Source organism: Engraulis encrasicolus, chromosome 17, assembly GCF_034702125.1.
Source record: "Engraulis encrasicolus isolate BLACKSEA-1 chromosome 17, IST_EnEncr_1.0, whole genome shotgun sequence".
In the NCBI taxonomy this organism is placed as follows: Eukaryota; Metazoa; Chordata; class Actinopteri; order Clupeiformes; family Engraulidae; genus Engraulis; species Engraulis encrasicolus.
In genome coordinates this window covers 6,869,485-6,890,019 of record NC_085873.1, presented here as the reverse complement: position 1 = coordinate 6,890,019, position 20,535 = coordinate 6,869,485, and the positions used below count along the sequence as shown (strand labels likewise).

The window sequence follows — 20,535 nt, the reverse complement described above, 5'->3', positions numbered from 1 at the left end:
TGACTGTCAATTAAAATCGAGTGATAATAATGCCTCATGCCCCCTCCAACGGCACACATCCCTCCATTTCTCAACGTGAGCGCGCTTGAACTGATAGATTCGGAAGCGCGTTGCGCAGGCATCAGTGTGGCGGGCAGCCCCCACCGTTCTCCCCTCCAGCCAGGTAACAGTCAATAGCCTATTTAAGATGTTGAAAGTTGCTTGTGAGTGACTTTGGAAGTGATCTAAATAGAGCCTTGACTTTTATAGTGAGACTTTGCTAATTGTGCATTTATCAAATCTACCGCAGAAGAGGTAGCCCAAGTTATGTCAACAATTAACACAGTTTATTATATGGTTGTGACGTCAGCTGTCGAATGCTCCATTCATTTCAACGGGGCTCCCCAACGTTCGGACGTCTGTTATTTTTCGATAACGGACGGGTTGGTCTATAACAGACCGCTGTCAATGGCAACAAGACTTTTCACTGCTAAAGCGACTTTTCAACAAGACTCTAATCTGCTGCTGTGATAGACAGCACCCGTTGTCCTGGCTACCGCTGTCAATGGCAACAAGACGTTCACTGCTAAAGCCACTGGCTTGTATACAAGTCAGTGGCTAAAGCGAATGTTTCATATCACTCCGCAGGGGGTCCGGTCTTTTGTCACTCTAATCAGCTGCTGTGATAGACAACACCTGTTGTCCTGGCTAGCTAGCTGTTGCCTAGCGGTGTTCCACAACGGCACTGTTTTGTTTTGCGCAGCAACAATCTTAACATTAAATAGGTCTAAAGAAATGGCCCCGCATGTGTGGATCATTTAAGTATATATAATAAGCGGGTTAACTTTCGGCGAGTCGGTCGCTTTGTGGAATAGCAGCACTTCAGAGAGAACAAGACCCCTCCGCTCCGCGTCGGGGTCTAAAGATTCTCTCTGTCGTGCTGCTATTCCACGGTAGCGACCTTCTCGCCGAACGTTAACCCTTATGTAACATGATTGTAACAACCGTTAGCCAGAAGTTGCTCAAACAGTTTCAGGTCTAACGATGAACCTGTTCTGTGGAATGTTTGGGAAACAGCGAGAGGATTCATGTAGGCCTAGGTATGTTTGGGAAAACGTCGGCCTCCTGATGAAATAGGCCTATGCAACGCGCCAAATCACATTTGTAATAGACGGCGGAATGGAACAGAACAGCGGTCATTGAAAAAAAAAGTTTGAGGGAGAATTAGCAAATCTGCCACTTATAGCCTTCTGCACAGCAATAATAACAGGGTGCACAGTAATGTCTTATGCGGCGGTAAACAGGATTGTGTTTAATGACACCTCCAGAAAAGTGTTATTAGCCTACTTACACGGATACAATCTCCGACCCAAAGAAGCAGTTTTCACTCACAATACCAGTGTAATACGATTTGATAATGTCTTGCAATGATAGTTGGGCTTTATTATCGGTCTTAACAGTTTGAAAACACACATGAACTAATTAAAATCAGTACTAATGGAGGAAAAATGACCGGAGATGCTGAGTTTTCCAAGTAAGGAATCTGAATGAATCGCTTCCTGATGACTGCAAGTATGTTCAACTGCTGCGCTGGGAGAGGCACAGTTAAAGCGACAGTACACTTTTTAGTCCATGCGGTAGGCCTAAATTATGCTCTCGGCATGGTAATCTAATTATTTTAACTTTCCTACATAATATTCATAATTTTAAACATTTTTAAATGTTTGGTTTAGCTTACTGTGGAATGTTCATTAAAATATGATTAAAAAAATAAAAATAATTATAACCGAAGCGTGACAGCCGCCAGTTCCACATGCCCCCCACCATCACCCCATGACCTGCCCCCCAAAATGTCTGTGCACGCCAGTGCACACACAAATACACAGCACACACAAACATGCACACACATACACAATGCACACACACAAACTCTCTACCAAAAAATCACACACACACAGTTCAGTTCAATGCCAGGAACACGGGCAGTATTGTGAGCCTGCCCTTAACCCTTCCAACACTAAGCTCCTTAGACTTTGACCCATGGCCTGTACACTGCAATCATCTGATTGCACTTCACTCCACTATGGTACCGTATATGGGCCATCAGAGATAAAGCAGCCCGATTGATTGCAATGCAAGGCAAGAGCACTGATAAACTCACAACATCGGACTGTAAAGTCGAAGACCATGGTACGAACCATGTCACAAGCAGCCAAGTAAACTAGGCCATCGTCTAGGGCAGCGCTCCTCTCTGTAATGATTGGTTATGCATTTCTTTATAGATGACAGCATGGGGAGTGTGGTACCTCCCTAAATTCAATGGCCGAAAAGTGCAATGCTACTGCTCTCAGGGTTTGAAAAGAAGGAGGGCCCCCAAAGTCCCTCTTTGCCTAGGGTCCCCAAATACCTTGAAACAGGCTGAGGTGGTACTTAACCCCTGATGTGAGTACCAACTTATAAGAGGCTGCCAGTCAAATCCATATTGGTAGTACCACCATAATCATTTACCATCATCAACCGTGACAACTAGTCTTTGACCATCTCACGCCACCCTAAAGTACTGTACTTGGGAATTCATTATCTTTTCATCTAATATTTTATTCTATCAAGGCAGATACACTGAGGTTAGAATACTTCTTCTGCAAGTGAGACCTGGCAAAGAAAGCCAGCAATGATGAACTAATAAACTGTGCTAAAGTGCAGCGTCAACACTATCAAGATTGTAAACACAATGATTAACCAATCCAACACAGTCGAGCCATTTTACCCATCACTGTTCTCAACCTTTAGGTCGCTTTTTGAAGACTTGCCATCATAACACGCCTAACCCTGCTCACAAAAACATTCCTGTACCCTTCCTAACGCTGTCATTTCATCACATATTTGTAGATTAGATGTACTTTGTTTTGTACAAACAACATGTCTGCAATGTGCAATGTGAAGTAATGAAACACAGCATCACTTCTGTTAATTCTCCCAGTTCTAATGAATTCAATCCAGGTGCAAACAAACAAAACGAGGCCAGTACAGACAGTGGTGGAACAATGACATACATGGCCCCAGAGCAAGACACTGATAGGGCCCCCCATACGGCCTGCCAAGGTCACAATAGGGCCCCCACATCTAATACAGGAGGGCCCTGGGGCAAATGCCCTTCTCGCCCCCTCCTATAGCTCCGCCCCTGAGTACAGGTGTAAGAGAGATCATGTGGTTGCTAAGGTTGGTGCATGTTTTAAACTTCAAGTGCTCATTAGGACCTGAAGGAGCAAGTCTTGAGCTGAAAATGGGAGACAGTATCAGTAATGCCGAGAGAGATGGTTGCAAAGCAGAGACTGCAGAGTACCTCTGGTTGTCATCACTGACAGATGGCCACCACACATTTCATGACTTATTCCTGACCCCTGCAAGTTGAGAACAAGGGGTTTGGAAGCCAGATCATAGCCAGAGACCTTTCTCACACACTCTCTCTCTCTCTCTCTCTCTCTCTCTCACACACACACACACACACACACACACACACACACACACACACACACACACACACACACACACACACACACACACACTTTGCTAGCTAGCCTTGCCAATATGCCACTCACCACACAGCTCTTCAGAACTGTCTACATCCTTCCTTAACACGCCCTTGAGGAGATGCCAGAGGTCAAGAGTTCAAAATAATAAATAGAGGAGCCAAATGAAGCATGACACGCACATTTCTCACAGCATGGTTGTGAGTTATGTTTTCGCCTGCTGATTTGCATTAGGACAGTAACAGGCTATTACTGTATATTTGCGGTAATAACAGACTGTCATATTGACCCAGCATCTGAGTCACCAGCCCCAGTAGTCTCCTCATGCTGTAACTTAGGTCTCTCACAAGTTTACAAAAGAGCACTGTTTTCTCCTGAAGGCTGTATCATAGACGGTGAAAAGGCAGAGACGATTCATTCATAAGACTTTCGCTCCTGTTTCACCCATGATGTCAGAATTTGGCAGCCATGCCCCTTCGGAAGATTTTTTGTAATGGGCGCCCATGTTCAAATCTGATTATTTTTTTCACTGAAAACAACCAGTCCCCTACTCCTAAAAAAGTTGTTTCAATTCTTATTTGATAGAACGATGAGAATCTTCAGTACTGGAGTGAGTGAGGATGTGTACAAACATCAGATTCTGTAAGTCACACGTCTTCTTTACATTCTAAAAAGTTACTTCTATTTCTTATTCTAAAAAACGACTTTTGTTTGTTAGAACCTGGCTGGCTGGATCACCAGTACTGGAGTGAGCGTGGGCAAGGCCGCTGACTGCTTTGGCTGGGCTCAAGACAAAGTCATCTGAAGGGCCCCCCTCCACCCAATACATTCATTATAATGAGGACCCAATGGGCCCCTCATCTCCTCGGGCCTGGGACAACTGACCCCATTGTCCCCCCTTGTCAGCTTCCCTGAGTGTGGGAGTGGTAATCAGTTATTTTATCTGGCCTGACTGGCACATGGCTGGTGGGTAGGAATCCACGGAATGCTCCTGATGATGTGTAATTGTTGTTGTTTTCTTTTTTCCTTCTTTTTCAAGGGGAGGGAAGAGGGGAAGGCTCTAATGGAGGGAGCATTGGTTGGTTACCAGAAGAAGGAAAAAAAACGTTTTCCCGAGGACCGAGGTCCTTTGGGGCGGACACAATAACACTGCCATATAAAGGCATCGATTGAGTCGCGTTACAGGACGTGGACAGCCGCTGAGGTTGCCCGGCTCGCACATCCTAAACAGACAGACACTGTGACATGGGAACATGGGAAGTAGTGGACGAGGAGAAACAAGAATGCAAAAAAGTGGGATGGGGGGGGGGGGGCAGACAGACCGACAGACAGACAGACCGAACATCCACCATGTTTGACTCTTGACTCTACTTGGGTCGTTCCTATTGTCTCGTGAGCGGAGGATATGTGGACTCATGCCCAAAACCCCAAGATGACATCTAAATGATCCTTCGGCTACAGTTTCCATCAAGATACTCCCACCGAGAAAGACACAGAAAGAAAAAAAGACAGAGAGAAAGAAAGAATGAGAAAGAGGAGAGAAAGAGGGTGACTGGATTCCTCTTGGTTTATATTTAGAATGTTCCTTGGCAGCATAAACCGAATGGGCCAACCTCAAGTTAAATACAGCAAAATGTCCTCAAGATAACCAGCTGTGGAAGAGAAAAGGACAAGAATCGGGAGTTCCACTAGAGTGAAACACTGCCGATAGCTTTATTCTTGAGAATTAGAAAGGTCACTGAGGCTTAGCTGAAATGGCACGGTAGGCCTAGTCCACTAACTGCACTGCAGGCCTCACAGCTGTCCGTATAAAAGGGAGATCAAATCTTGACAACCATAGGGGCACAGGACACACCTGGTCTGACTGACTGTCTTTCATTTACTCTCTCTCTCTCTCTCTCTCTCTCTCTCTCTCTCTCTCTCTCTCTCTCTCTCTCTCTCTCTCTCTCTCTCTACAGATGTGGAATGAGAAGGAAAAGCAGGAAGTGCCTCCACTACTCACACCCTCTGCAAATAGCAATCTGCACACGCCACGTCCGGCAGGCCGGCTAAATGGCAGGCAGAGAAAACAAACGCAAACCCAGAACCATGCGAGAGCTAGGCTGGGAGACACACACACACACACACGGAGACACACACACACACACACACACACACACACAAACACACACACACAGACACACATGGACACACACACAGACACACACACACACAGTACAAACAGGATAGGACACAGGCCAGGATACACAACCATCAATGACATTACACTGATTTACACAAATGTGCAGACACACATACACGCCCGCACAAAAACACCTGCTCACAGTTCTCACATGGGACAGACTGTGTGACACTGATATCGCCCTGATAAAACATGTTGTCACCACACAACAGAGCAGTCAATAGCGCCGCCCATGCAAACCATGCCAGGCGGGCATGTTCAGGCCAACAGAAAACTGTGCTGCCGGTCCTCAGCCCAGCAAATAATCTGGAACCAGCTGCCGTGTTCTGAGCGTAAGGGAACCAGGTCGTTGTTTTGCGATGTGAACCGAAAAAATACTTGTTTTTTTCACTGCAAACCAGGGGCCTATACTACAGAGCTGGTTCAAGATAAGTTAAGAGGTAAATCATCTAATAGAAGAGCCTGGAGTCCTCATTTTCTTAAGAAAAGCTCTTGTATTAGATGATTTTTTAACTTAACCTTAACCTGAATCAGCTTGTAGTATAGGCCCCATGACAATGTGGACGTCAGCAGGTGCATCTGCGTAATGCACGGTCAGATACTGAAAAGTTCAGAGCCCGGTATGAACGTGAGTGGTACACAGGTTAAGCACCTTAGTTCTGAACGTAACCACTGCGGGAAACGGGCACCAGGACCATTCTTAATCTGGACCCTGTCTCTCAACAGTGTCGTTGCTAACTAGGGACGCAAACGATTAATCAATTAATCGACTTTAATCGATCAATGCGTTAATCGATTAAAAAGTATTAATCGCAATTAATCGACAATTCAACTGACAAGAGACCCAGGTGAAATGGGCATGTGAAGAGGGGTGTGAATAGTGGGAATATTTAAATCACCTTTGGATTAAATCATTGAAATAGAATTGATTTAAATGTGGTATTTTATCTCAATGTTTAATTAAAATTTTAGATTTAGCATTTTTCTTTGAGAAACATTGGAGATTTCGGGGGGAAAACGCTGCTTATCAATTAATCGTAAGTCGATTGATAAGGCAATCAACTAATGATTAATGAATTAATCGATAATTTGCATCCCTATTGCTAACTAGTAAGCAACTTTGGAAGTTGCCAGTGGGAAATTGCATTTCAACCAAGTGACACTGTCGAGAAAGGGGGGCTTGGTCAGCCAGAAAACTGTAACAGAGAAGTCAATATTCCTGGCGATGCCAACAGGGATGGATGAAGTACGCAACAATAAAATCTTCTTATCTGGCAGCCATGTCAAAGGATACTTTATGGCGCTTTAAACGTATTGCCCCCTCCTGTCAATAACGCACCACAGATGCTGTGGAAACCCACAGAGAAACATAAAGATACTGTACACACATGCATATGCAAATGTGACCACACACAAATGCACGTCGTCCACACAAGCACACATGCACTTTCTCCCACACACACACATGCACCGTGCACACACATACACATGCTCGCACACATGGGTGCATGAGCCCACACACACACACACTTTCTCTCACACATATGGGTGCATGAGCACACACACACTCTCTCTTTCACACCTACTCACACAAAACACACATAAACACACACACACACACACACACACACACACACACACACACACACACACACACACACACACACACACACACACACACACACACACACACACACACACACACATCCATTCTCTGTCTCTCAGATGGCGGTAATGATGTCATAAACAGCAGAGCAAACATCAGTGTGCTGCAAAGCATGGCCTTCATTTATGAGAGAGAGAGAGAGAGAGAGAGAGAGAGAGAGAGAGAGAGAGAGAGAGAGAGAGAGAGAGAGAGAGAGAGAGAGAGAGAGAGAGAGATGGAAGGAGAGAAGAGGGAAAAGCGAAGGTGACACAAAAGAGAAGAGGAGAGGAGAGGAGAGAAGAGAAGAGAAGAGAAGAGAAGAGAAGAGAAGAGAAGAGAAGAGAGACTGGAGAGACTAGATCTGGACCACCTCCAAAGCCAACACTCCCTGTCCAGAAGGATGGCTGCAAGACATAGAGGCTGCCTGGATGTCACCAATTTGGGACTCAGGCCGGGGTGCGGTGTGGTGTGGTGTGGTGTCTCTTGCTATGACTATGTGGCTCTCAGTATACTGTACAGTCCATCTGCCACATCTCATCACCACCACCCTCTCTGTGACTTAGAACATTTGGGTGTCAAGCATCTCAATTGAAAAGAGCTACATGTGTATAATAAATGTACAATACAGAATATGGGGTGGGCAGAGAGAGAGAGAGAGAGAGAGAGAGAGAGAGAGAGAGAGAGAGAGAGAGAGAGAGAGAGAGAAATGCTGGGATGGGAAACACCAGGTGCCATCCACCTTGTGTGTGTGTGTGTGTGTGTGTGTGTGTGTGTGTGTGTGTGTGTGTGTGTGTGTGTGTGTGTGTGTGTGTGTGTGTGTGTGTGTGTGTGTGTGTGTGTGTGTGTGTGTGAAATCACAGTGGCAGGCACTGCTCCATATTTTCCATATGTGGATGGAAAACTAAATAAATATGGATGTGTGTATAAAATGCCTTGTGTGATAATCTAATCTAAACAATGACGGAATGGAACTCGGACTGAGTTCATCAAAAGTTCACAGGGAACCAAAAACAATTCATACCAACAATCTCTGTTGGTGTTGGTAAGTTTTAATACATCTGCCCACAAAATCAAGACTTTGACTTTTAAAAATCAACTTAAGTGCCTAGACCTACAGGATCTTTTCGCTTCAGTTCTGTTGAACATTGTAGGCCTACCCTCTAAAAGCTCCAGTTTATTCTGATAAGAGCACCAGTTTATTTTGATAATAGTTGCGCTCAACCTTCTCTTTTGATACCTAAGTATTTGTATGCACCAAGAATGGACTGTCACATTGACAACACAAAAAACAATAGTTCTTAAAAAGTTAGACACTTTCAGCCTCCGTGTGCTGTGCTGTGCTGTGCTGTGCTGAGGTGAGGGGTGAGCTCTTGAACTCCAGTATGGCTCTCCCTGCCTGACCATGTGTAGTAATGTCGATGTAAGTAATTCATTGACAGCTGGACAATAAGGAAATGCGATACTGTGTTTTAAGGTTCGGCCTGCAGAAAAGAGACTGCCTCCCAGACCCAGAGGGAAAACTTTGCCATTGTGGTGTGGGGGGGAAAGGACAATGATGGTCAGGAATACAGCAGGAAATTCCATAACAATTTCCATTGGCTCACCACCACAATTGGCAGGTGCAATAAGGACAAGGTGTTTGCCTCTGTAATAACACAACAAAAACTATGACAGCATCAGTGTATGTCACTTGATGGCTGGGAAATAAACAATGAATGAGTGACAGTGGCATTCAACTATGCAGTGTAGGCACATGCCTTGTCAGTGACAAGGCTATTTGTGTGTTTTGAGTCACTGTTGATAAGTTTGGTCTACAGGTCAAATACAATACAGACTACATTAATCTCTGTCAGGGAGCCGAGGCTACTCACAAACAACATTTCAATCTGTTTCGTCATCTTTCAAAGCATCCCTTTATTCGAGGTGGAATGTAATACTACGGGACAGGTCCGACGATTGTTCTCGTCTTGGGTGGAGCACCTCATTGGCTCTCTCACACACCCGGTCTCTCAGAGAATGGAATGGGATGGTTGCATGGCTCTCTCTGATCTGACTGGGCTACTGCTCGCATGAACCGGTTCATTGTCAATTGTGAGGTGAGGGGGGATAGCTCTCGAGACTCAAGTTCACCATAAGCTTACTTTCACTTTTTCAAGGACGTTCAAAAGTGTGTCAAAATATCATAATGTAAAGATAATGCCTAACACAAACAGCCCACATGTGCGCATCATCATTTCTGTCACAACAAGAGGTGGAAAAAAAATCACCGGTGGCTAAGTCACATTTTAATTACCCAACAGGACCTCTATGGTATCGGTCACCATTTGGGGGACACTCGCTTTTCAAACAAGGAGGTGAATGACCGCTGTTACCTACCTGAGCTTGAGGTTAGCCATAAATTCTTCAATGGACACGTTGTCCAGCAGAACAAAATCCGCCTTCCCAAACTGCAAACTTTCGTGTTCAGCCATGGCGTGTTTGTTCCAAAGATCAACAGACGATAGAAACAATGTATGATGAAAAGGAGAAAAGTTTCTCTAGACTGCTAAAACAAAAAATATATAAACAATAGCGCGAGCCCCCAGCTGTTCACAATGTTATGCAGGCATTTTGGATGAAGGACCAAAGTTTTTCAGCATCGTCCCGATGACCACATCTGGAAAGAATAACAGCGAATGTTTTCTAGAAAGTGGGCATGTGTTTTCTCATATTGTGGTTAACTGTCCTGAAATAGAATCTGATGTCCCAGACACAGTGGAGAAGAAGTAGCTGACGGCTACCGGTTGCGCTCTCGTATGAATTAATGGGCTATCCTTCGGATCCCAGAGAGGCGTATTTTGGAAAGCAACCCGCTCCTCCGACCAAACATAGCAGTGTTGTAGTCCGTTAAGTCAAACGCCTCTCCATAACCCTTTCCCTAAATTTGTTCTGCCCCACAGACCTTACAGTAGCCTATGCAACGACGAATGTTATTCTAGCAGACTTCTCCATGCCCCTCCTCTTTTCGGTCTAGCCCGGTGCGGCTCTGAGTCTGTTTGTTCCTCCCACCATGCCGCCGAAGTAAAACCATTTTCACAACTTGACGTGCCACAGGTGTTGTGATAAAACATCCATTATTGTGTTTACTTTTACTTTTTATTAATTCAAGGAATTAAGTTCTAGCCTAGGCCTGTCTCGCGCGCTGCGCAATTTAGCCTATGCTGTAGGCTACTTCACTTTTTCCCCCATAACAGGAACCTAGGCTATATATGAAACGAATTTTCAGATTTTGACAGCTGAATAACACCTGAACATCTGAACACCTGAATTATTGTGCAGTTGGTGCTATAAAACTAAACGTCTGCGTCTGCGTCTCCGTGGTTTTGAAATCGTAAATATCGCACACGCTTCACATGTTGACTTATCCCACTGATTATAGTATTATCTCTTCTCGTGTAGGTGCCATAATTTAATGCGGCGCTGACATGGGCCTATAGGCCTACAGAAGTGCAATAGGTAAGGTAGGCCCCACACGGCCAACCTCCTACCACCCGAGGAAAGGACAGCTATTGCGCCATCTTGTGTTGGTAATAGGTGATACAAATTCCGCATTCATAATAGGCTATCACTGTCACAACGGAATCACAGTTTTTCTGACATTTTTAATGTTAAAAAGAGGGGAAAACAGAGCCAAACATATGTCAACAGAAATAAATAAATAGAATAAAGTCAACTTAGTTTGCTTACCGCATTTCTCTCATTTTAGGCAGATGTTTTAATAGAATCACTTAGACTACATTTTCAATATATAGGCCTATATAATACTAATATAAACACCACATAGATGAAAACATTACAAATCAAAAATTAAAATGATCTGCAGGAGCAAATACATGTAAATAATGTGGAGACATTGTGGATTTTACAATTCAGTGAAAAAATATTTCATGCAAGACAAACCAAGCAGCCTAGACTATATGTGCATTATTCTAATTTCCGTTGCACCAGTAAAGAGCCACCAAACGTTATGGTGTTCGAGGCCGAGTTGGCCCAGGACTGCCCGGTAACGTGAGTCACGTAGACCTGCGACCCTTTGCGGAGGGTCGTCATGTAGGTGTTGAGACTTCCGACGGAATTGGTGGGCCCTTTGACAGCCGAATGTGAGACCGTCACCCAGTACCCGTTGATGACTAGCCACAGGTTGGTGGCAGGAGTGTTGCCCCCGATCTGGTTGGAGAAGTAGAACTGGTAGACGCCGGAGACGGGGGCACGGAACACGCCCGTCTTTTGGTTGAAGGCCCGGCCCTCATTGACCAGCACCCTGCTAAACCTGATGCGGTTCACCTTCCCTTTGAGGGAACCCGGGTACGAGGCGAAGAAGTGCACAGACAGCTTCTTAACTGGTTTTAAAAGAAGAAAGAGGAGAGAGAGAGAGAGAGAGAGAGAGAGAGAGAGAGAGAGAGAGAGAGAGAGAGAGAGAGAGAGAGAGAGAGAGAGAGAGAGAGAGAGAGAGAGAGAGAGAGATGTGAAACAGCTTGGCAATAGGCCTATGGCAAAGTAGGCTACTACAGCCAAATTATGTAATCTAAAATTAATAAAGGGGCTACATTTTTCTGGATTTTTCCATGAAGAGTGAAATATGTGTGTGGATCCATTAAATTATGTAAAAGCATCTTCACATTATAAATGTTTCAGGTCTTAATGGACTGGATTTGGCTACTTTGTGTCATATTAAGAGCTCTTTGTAGAACTTTGAAGAAGAACTTAAAACCAAAAAAATATGCCCTCTGTGTATCCTAAACCAGTAGACTGCTTTCCCCCATGAAAACATAAACAACCCCTGTGTGCTTGCTTACTCTTGCGACGACGGCGTCTGTTGGCACATCTGTAAATAATCTTGTCCCTGCTGTGGCAGTACTGGTTCCTTCCGCATCTTCCACACACAAGAGTGTTGACGTCTAAGAAGACAGAACATGTGGAAACAAGCAGACGAAGAAAACTAATGAAGGTAGACAGAATTGTAAACAAACAGCAAATTCACTGCTATGCTGCACTGCACTACAAAGTCAAAAGGCAGAGACTATGGTACACAAGACATGACATAATGTGTGGAAGTAAAAAAGATAAAAACAAGTTAGAGCACAGCAAATTCAGAGCTATGCTGCACTATAAAGCTTCTTAGAACTCTTTGTTTAGTGACTGAATAAATCTATGGCTATCTTTGGTGGAACAATGGTTTCATCCTATGTGTATTAAGAGAGTACAAAAAAAGGATCATCATCATCTTCATCCTAATCATCATCATCATCATCATCATCATCATCATCATCATCATCATCATCATCATCATCATCGTTTTATACCCCTGACATATTTGATTGAACAGTGTGTGATAACATTCAAGCTATTTTTCTTCCAGTGTTTCCTGTCATTACTTTTCTTTTTCTTTGCCCTTCGCGTGCACACACACGCGCACACACACACACACACACACACACACACACACACACACACACACACACACACACACACACACACACACACACACACACACACACACACACACACACACACACACACGAGTTAGATGGCATGACTGTTGTCTGTATCAGTGTCAGAGAGGGCCCCAGCTCGACCCACCCTCCATTTAATTACCAGTTGTTTACTTTCATGCGAAGCAAACACCAACAATTCTTTCTGTCATATACAACTATAACGAAATGTAAAAAAAATAATTATGAATCTGAATCTGAATCATAGTATGTATAGGCTGGTGGCCTGGCTGGGCATCAAAATAGGAGGCTAAAATGGCTAAAGAGTCACTAGGGTTCCCACATAGAGGGTATCAAGACGTGACCATATGGGTGGCAACGTCATCAAGACGGTTTTTGGCGTCACTGTGCTCAGCTTGCTCAGTAGCAAATCGAATTCCCGCGTCTTTCACATAGTAACCTGAGTAACCATAGAAACCCCAGGCCTGAGCTCTGCCATGCTGAGGGCCATGACGTTGCATTGGCAATTCCTATTGGGGGCCCCACAGTGATATTAATTATCATTTTAATGGGGGAACTGGGTTCCCAGGGCCCTAGGCAGATCATCATTGACTTTCTACAAGACTTGGTCTGACCAAGAGCATAACAATTACCATTTACCAAACGGCATGGTTGACCCGCCTCCCTAGGTTATACTGGTTTACTGGTATCCGACAAAGTGGGTGGAGTTCCTGATATTTATGTAGATCAGAAACCATATTTACATTGCTCTTGGCCTGACTAGAAGCGATGCCAAATGTGTCACTAGGCTTGGCTACCAGGGCCCAGCATAGGGATTATAGGCCCATAATGTGATGGTGACGACCTCTTCCTCTTCGTATAATAAGATGTGGTAAATTAATTTAGAATCTAAATAAATGTGTAGGCCTAATGTGACGGCAGTGGTCTCTTACCTGCACAATACGCCAGGTAGCAGGCCGACGGCTTCACAAACCGATAGACGTAGTAGTTACCGCGGCAGGCTTTCACCTGGATGGGCGGCGACTTGAACGCGCAGCACTTGTTCTTCCAGCGGCCGCACACGCGGCGGAAGACGATGCCGTCGCGGATCCTGGGGTGAGGCTGGGTGAGCCACAGCGGGGCGTGGGTGCCGCAGCTGTCGGACTTGACGCACTTCTCTGGCATCTGGATGCTGCGGCGCCGGTAGTAGAGACGGTACCAGCCCTGCCGGCAGAGGTGTCAAAAGTAAAAAGAGAAGTTCATTTATGGTGTACAACACAAGCACATTAAATTACATAGATGTTTACACCAGAGACCGTGGATATAAGGTAGAGACGTTTCAAGCCTGTACTTTTTCGGGATCCATTCGACGTCAGGTGAACGCACCTTTAGGACGCCAGCAGAGGTTGAGAATAAATGGAGTTCCTTAAGCGTTGTAGATGGCAATAGTGCACATCTTGTGCAAGTCGCCACTAAACACCACAGAAAGAGAACGAGAAATGGACAAAGCCCCCTTATGGAGATGGGATTCATGACTCATGACTTCATTGATGGAATCCGGTTCATAGTGGCTCATTCCATTCAAAGAGCCACTCAAAATGGCTTATTTGAACGGTATTTTAAAGTGTATTCAGTGTTAAAAAGATAGCATTTAAGAAGCCAACTTTGGCTCATGGTGTTCAAACAACAGTGGACTGTCCTGCTCCTTCAACAGACCATTCCTGCCACTCTCTGAGGTAGAGACATTCGTGTGTTTCTCAAATTGTAGTTCTCACATATAGATCATGTACCCAAAAAGAAAGATAAAATGGAAAACAGTGGCTCCCCAGTTGTGATTCAGTTCCCATTGTTCACCCTTAGGAGTCGTTCAAAAGAATCGATTTGTTCACAAACGACACAACACTACCCCCTTAGGAGACCGAACTTGAGCACACACCTTTGCATTGGGTTGGCGTGGTTTGCTTTATCTTGTGAAGTGAAGGCCGAAAGTCCACCTGGGAAACTCCAACTCCCATTGTCATTGTGACACAGCATTCCACAACACACAACTGCACAATGCACACAACAAAATTGCATTCATGCCTCACCCCTGCAAGGGGGCAGCCACCAATGGCGCCCCAAGGGAGCCGTGTGGCGGGATGGTACCATGCTCAGGGTACCTCAGTCATGGAGGAGGATGGGGAGAGCACTGCTTAATTGCTCCCCCCACCAACCTGGCGGGTCGGGAGTTCAACCAGCAACCTTTGGGCTACAAGTCTGACGCCCTAACCGCTTACCCATGACTGCTCTATCTTGCTCTATCATTTGGTTTTCTGGTTTTACACCACTTATTCCACTGAGATGGATAGTCTGTGTCACTAATAAACATTAAAAAACTAAAATGAACCCACCTGAAATGTGGTCCAACCAGTGCAGAATCAGCTGATTGGGTAACACTTTATTTTAATGGTTCACTATTACAGTGGAACCTACCCATAGATGTTAGTACAAAATTGGTACATGGTGTTAAACTGGTATTACATGATATTAAATATTGTTACACTGGTTATTACACTGTACCTAATGGGGTAGATCCACTGTAATAGCTAACCATTAAAGGGGTATGCCACTATTTTGGGGCTTAATACAGTTAAAATCGTTGGCTGGGGTTTATAAAGGTGGTAAAGTGTCTTACTTTTCATGTAAGCCGTTGTCTTGCTTTAAGACAAGTTAAAAGAGGGAGCATGTCGCTAAGCTAGTGAAAGTCAATGCATCCATGTAGCATGCTACAATGCTACACGGATCCATTGACTTTCACTAGCTTAGCGACATATTCCCTGTTTTAACTTGTCTTAAAACAAGACAACGGCTTACCAACGGCTTACATGAAAAATAAGACACTTTACCACCTTTATAAACTCTGGCCAACAATTTTAACTGTATTAAGCCCCAAAATAGTGGCATACGCCTTTAAAATAAAGGGTAACCGCAGATTGTATGACAGGTTCAACACTGGTCTACTGGTTACTCAGTGAAGTTGCCTGTGTTGGGAAACTTTTTTGTACTTCATCTACTTTGACTTTTGACATCTCTACCTGCCAGTTGCGTGTGCGATCACACTTGACTCTCTTGGTGGTGAAGTTGGTGGCCCGCCAGGCCTGGTCCAAGATCTTGTAGCGGTAGCAGGGGTCGTATAAGGGCTTGCTGGCGTTTAAGGGATGGTCAATGTCGTTGTTGGTGCTGGTGGTGGAGGGATGGAGATGCAGGTGGTCCTCGTACTCTTCACTGGTGGAAACAAAATTGACCGTTTCAGCTTTTTTTTTTTTTTACAGTAGGTCTGTCCTACATCATCTGAAATGTGCGGTAACACATCATGTTTGTGGTGGATCCTTGTTAGGTTTTTAGTGCTTTTCATTAACAACACAGTCTCATTAGGTACAATGGAGTATATAGTGAAAGAGTTTTGTATATCATGTGTTGTACTTACACCATGAATACCATGGATACACTTTTACTTTTGATGCCTCTGCGAATAGCCTATGCGAATAGCCTATGCTAGATTGCAAAACTGACCACATCTGTAGAAATTCACAGATCACACTATAAGAACCTCTTTGCCTTATGGTTAGGGTTAATTTAATAATTCTTAACGTTGATACGCATAAATACGCTAGTAAAATTAAAAGTGTTACCGTTGATAGTTATCCTCCAGACTGAAGTCATCTTCATGCTCATATTCCTCAGTGTGGGCGTTGGTGGGATGGAGATGATCACCTTCCTCCTCCTCTTCTTCCTCCTCCTCTTCTTCCTCCTCCTCTTCACTGTCATTTAAGAAATCTTCATCCTCATCCTCTTTTCCGCTGGACCAAACATGGAAAGGGTTGATACCTGAATGCACACATTTTCCATAAGTCAAAGTTATTTCATCCGTATGAAATGAAAGTGTCAGTGTTAGTAGGCATACATTTTTGGAAAATGTCCAGTGCTTGTACGTACAGGCACAATGCAACTATAATATTTGTATTAATTTCAAAAATATTGTATAGGCCTATAATTGAATAAATGTATAAGCTGTATAAGGAGAAGGACATATATATAATATAGACTTTTTTTATGAAAATGCTTTATTAAACTTGGAATGTTATAAAACATTTACCAAACATTTCAATATCTTTAAAAAAAGTGTCTAGAAGCCAGTCTATCAAATTAACCCTCATTGTGAATATACATGTAATAACAAGACAAATATTTTTTTTTTACCTTCAGTCATTGAGGTGACATTGCCATCCACAGCCAGCATCTGTGATATTTGCACACACACAATTAAGCTCAGGAATAATCAAAATATTTAAACTGCACTTTAAAGAACATGTGCAATTGAGTTAATATATATTTCACTTATTGTTGTAGTAAAAATTATAATGTAGCATGTTTCCTCTGTTGCTCAGCATGTTTGCAGACAACTCACTTGTTGGATGACTTCTTGTTTCTGTTTTAATTTCGTTTGTTCATTTTTCAGGTTCTCAAATTCCTGTAGAAAACAAAACCACAATAAAATGGACCTCATCTATATGATAAAGGTGTATGGATTACACTTTACTTGACCTGTCCCTGCGTAGCACATTCATAGCAGCTGTTATACACTTTGCATGAAACATTCATGACTGTTTCTTAAGACACTCACAGGAAACCTTTCATAAATATGGAAGGCGAAAGTACAGCAACTTGTCAAAATAAAAGTTCAACCATTGCAAAACCGCATTGCTGTTTTTGTTCTGATCTTTCTCATCGCAACCAATTCATTTAATGATTTACTCCAGTGCCAGGGACAGAATATGGTCAAATAAGAATTATTTTTCATTGAAATGGTCTTTCCCGGTCCCTGCCGTGGCCTAACGGTTTTGGAAGTTTGGAAGTTTGAAAGTTTTGGTATGAATGTCTTATGAAAACAGTCATGAATACTTCATGCAAAGTGTATAACAGCTGCTTTGAATGTGTTATGCAGGGACACGTCAAGTAAAGTCTTACCGGTGTATTTGCATGCCTATAGTTGGTTAACATTGTGTGCCTTGCCTTGATTATGTTCCCACATATTTCAGAAGTGCTTGTTATAATGTGTTATTGTTTCATTTAATCAGGGAAACCCATACAATATGACATCTACACCCAAGACAATACCTTCTGCAGTGAAGACAGCTGCTCCCATAATGGTTGTTCTGCTTTCTTCCAAACTTCCATTTCATACTAAACAAAAGTAGGACAAAGGAAAGAATAGATGATCATTTTGATCCCACATTAAACAAATTACTTATCATTTATTCATGTGACTGATGGCAAGTTGACTGTTTTTGAACAGTATTCATATTTCGCAGTGTTGAACTCAACACTTGCAGATGTAAATATAACACTTTTGTAGTTGGTCTTGTTACATTAACACTACACAATGGACTTGGTGAAACTTGTGAGAGAGCTCAAACTTTTTTCTAAGGCTTAGTGCCCTCTTTTTCAAACCCCCTACTCCATATTAAATAGACTCTTTGCAGTGAATGAGCGTGTCATTAAAAAGAAATGGCCCAGGGGAAAGGCAAGCCCATTAACACATTCAAATCCGCAAGCAGGATGATGATCACCGAAATGAAAAGTCTGCTGCATCATTCCAGTTACCGTCATACGAGTCTCTCCAGACATTCATATTGCTGACATTTATTGAGCTACTTCACAAATATTAGAGCCAAAATGCCTTGAGAATTGTCAAACTTCCCAGTCCAACATGTTGGTGCAGTTGTGATAATTAATAATCTTTTCTCAAAAGAAAATATACTGTATTTAGTCAATAAACAAGAAGTATGTTCAGATTCTGTTTGAAGCACTATATGATCTTTGGTGTAATAAGCTTAATGCATGACTTGGTTCATGACTTAATTCACTTCTGGCCAAGAACAGTTAAATTTTGGCACTGTACAGCTGATTAATACAGAGAAGGTCACCTGGGGAGAGAACAGGGGTGAAAGTAGACCAGTGTGCACAGGTGCGCAGCACCAGTATAAAATTTACAGCCAGTGCGCAATACGAGAATACAGTTAACGCAATAAGAGAATACAGTTAATGCATGCCAAAAAAAACACATTTGAAAATCCTATTAAATTCTTCAAAAACATACAACCACACTATGCCATCTGAGATAAGTGCCCTATGACGAGAATAGCTCAAAGTTGCATGAAATAGTCATGCAACGAAATAGGTATAGGCCTATCTGTAGCGCACATGTTTATTTCGTTTGCGCTCTTTCTGATGTTGGCATTGGAAGGGCGGTTGTGAAGAACATCCTCGAAAAATAGCACCGTTAAGACATGAAATCTGTACTTTCACCCCTGGGAAAGAATATGAAAGAAATTCAAACTTACCTGACTTTGGAGGTCCTCAGTGTCTGCCGTGTTGACAACCAACAGCAGCAGCGCTGAGAAGTGCAGCACCAACATCTAAGCTACAGACAATGAAGACACACATTACATCTGTAAAGATCTAGTATTATACTTGTGCCAATGGCAGGTTTTTATGGGGGGCTCAGACGTCAGTTGGTACAACCATAAATTAATTGATAATTAATATGTACTGCAATGAATATGCTTGTTAGATAATCCACTAAAAAAAAATAATACAATAGTGGCATTAGCTGTGGTGGCACCACCCTGACGTATGCTACATCTAAAACATCATTGGCCACTTACAAAATAAACTGAAAAGGTTACCGGGTCAGGAATATCTGTTGACAAGGCACTGGTTATTGGCAAAACTAGAAACGTCATAATTGCCACAAAACCCTTGCAGGCTACTTTTATTTTTATTCATTTATTTTCAAGATGATGGGTTGCAATTGTGACCCTCCTCAGATCATATCAAAAGATTCATCAAACAGCTTGCCTGTGTATACTGCCCAGGTTAAAAGTTTACTAAAATAATAATCATGGTTAAAAGATGTTTAAATACTACTACTACTTCTATGAACTACTACTACTACAAATAATAATAATAATAATATTAAAAACTTACCTTGAGTGATAAAACAGACTGTGCATTAATAATAAAAACAGAAAAGAAAAGTGAACAATGACATGCCAACTCTGTACAGCTGTGAAAGAGTCGATATGGCCTAACAAACACAATGCACACTCTTTATTCGTTAGTCTTTACTTTGCACCAACTGCCAGTGCACTCTCCTCACACCTCTCTGGGGAAAACAGTAGCCAACTAACTACTGTGCAAGTCTGGGTGTTACTTCGGTTGCTTTTCACACATAAACGCGCAGACGTGGACACAAAATATTGCCACTGGCTTGTCTTTTTTCTTTTCCAACACGTCCAGTAAGCAATATTGCCCACACTAATTTGCGAACTGCTGCACTTTTGTCCTCAATCCTTTTGGGGGGGGGTAAATGTAGGCCTACACTACGAGCGAGTAGTAGCTGCAGAAAAGTCTTTGATGAAACAAATGTCAGACACCATAATATGTCAAGACGAAAACACTCAGGGCTTGTGGAAGGCAATAGAAACAAGAGTGCGTACCCATGCACGCACACACACGCACACGCACACGCACACGCACACGCACACGCACACGCACACGCACACGCTCCATAGAGACCATGGGAGAGTTGTTAAAATGGCCTCCAATAATTGTCAGCAATAGAAACTGACAGAGGACGTTAGTCTCCAGCAAACACAACATGATTTATTCAGCACATTTATTCAA

The 20,535-nt window shown here is 43.1% G+C and overlaps 2 protein-coding genes across 2 annotated transcripts in view; both read right to left on the bottom strand.

Annotated features, from left to right (window-relative positions):
- Positions 1-10,322, bottom strand: part of myo1d (myosin 1D) — a 221,489-nt gene extending 211,167 nt beyond the window's left edge. Inside the window, exon 1 of the mRNA XM_063221656.1 lies at positions 9,713-10,322. Coding sequence (XP_063077726.1) covers positions 9,713-9,807 — 95 coding nt within the window. The 5' untranslated portion in view covers positions 9,808-10,322. The remainder of the gene's footprint in view (positions 1-9,712) is intronic.
- A 648-nt stretch (positions 10,323-10,970) lies between these two features.
- On the bottom strand, positions 10,971-20,026 carry LOC134467202 (uncharacterized). The gene is made up of 10 exons (XM_063221111.1): positions 19,837-20,026; positions 19,191-19,270; positions 17,965-18,030; positions 17,255-17,317; positions 17,047-17,086; positions 16,479-16,674; positions 15,882-16,071; positions 13,761-14,031; positions 12,172-12,273; positions 10,971-11,715 (listed from the first exon to the last, which is right to left on the bottom strand). Exons 2-10 carry the CDS (start codon positions 19,263-19,265, stop codon positions 11,300-11,302), a joined length of 1,419 nt encoding a protein of 472 aa, XP_063077181.1. The 5' UTR covers positions 19,266-19,270; positions 19,837-20,026; the 3' UTR covers positions 10,971-11,299.
- Between the last annotated feature and the right edge of the window lie 509 nt (positions 20,027-20,535).

Bases quoted from the DNA above. Each gene is read 5' to 3' on its own strand.
- LOC134467202 (XM_063221111.1), bottom strand. From the start codon at position 19,265: ATGTTGGTGCTGCACTTCTCAGCGCTGCTGCTGTTGGTTGTCAACACG. The intron at 17,318-17,964 runs GTATTGTCTTGG...TGTTTTCTACAG, and splicing joins AGCTGTCTTCACTGCAGAAG to GAATTTGAGAACCTGAAAAA. The intron at 11,716-12,171 runs GTAAGCAAGCAC...TTTTAAAACCAG, and splicing joins CAGACGCCGTCGTCGCAAGA to TTAAGAAGCTGTCTGTGCAC.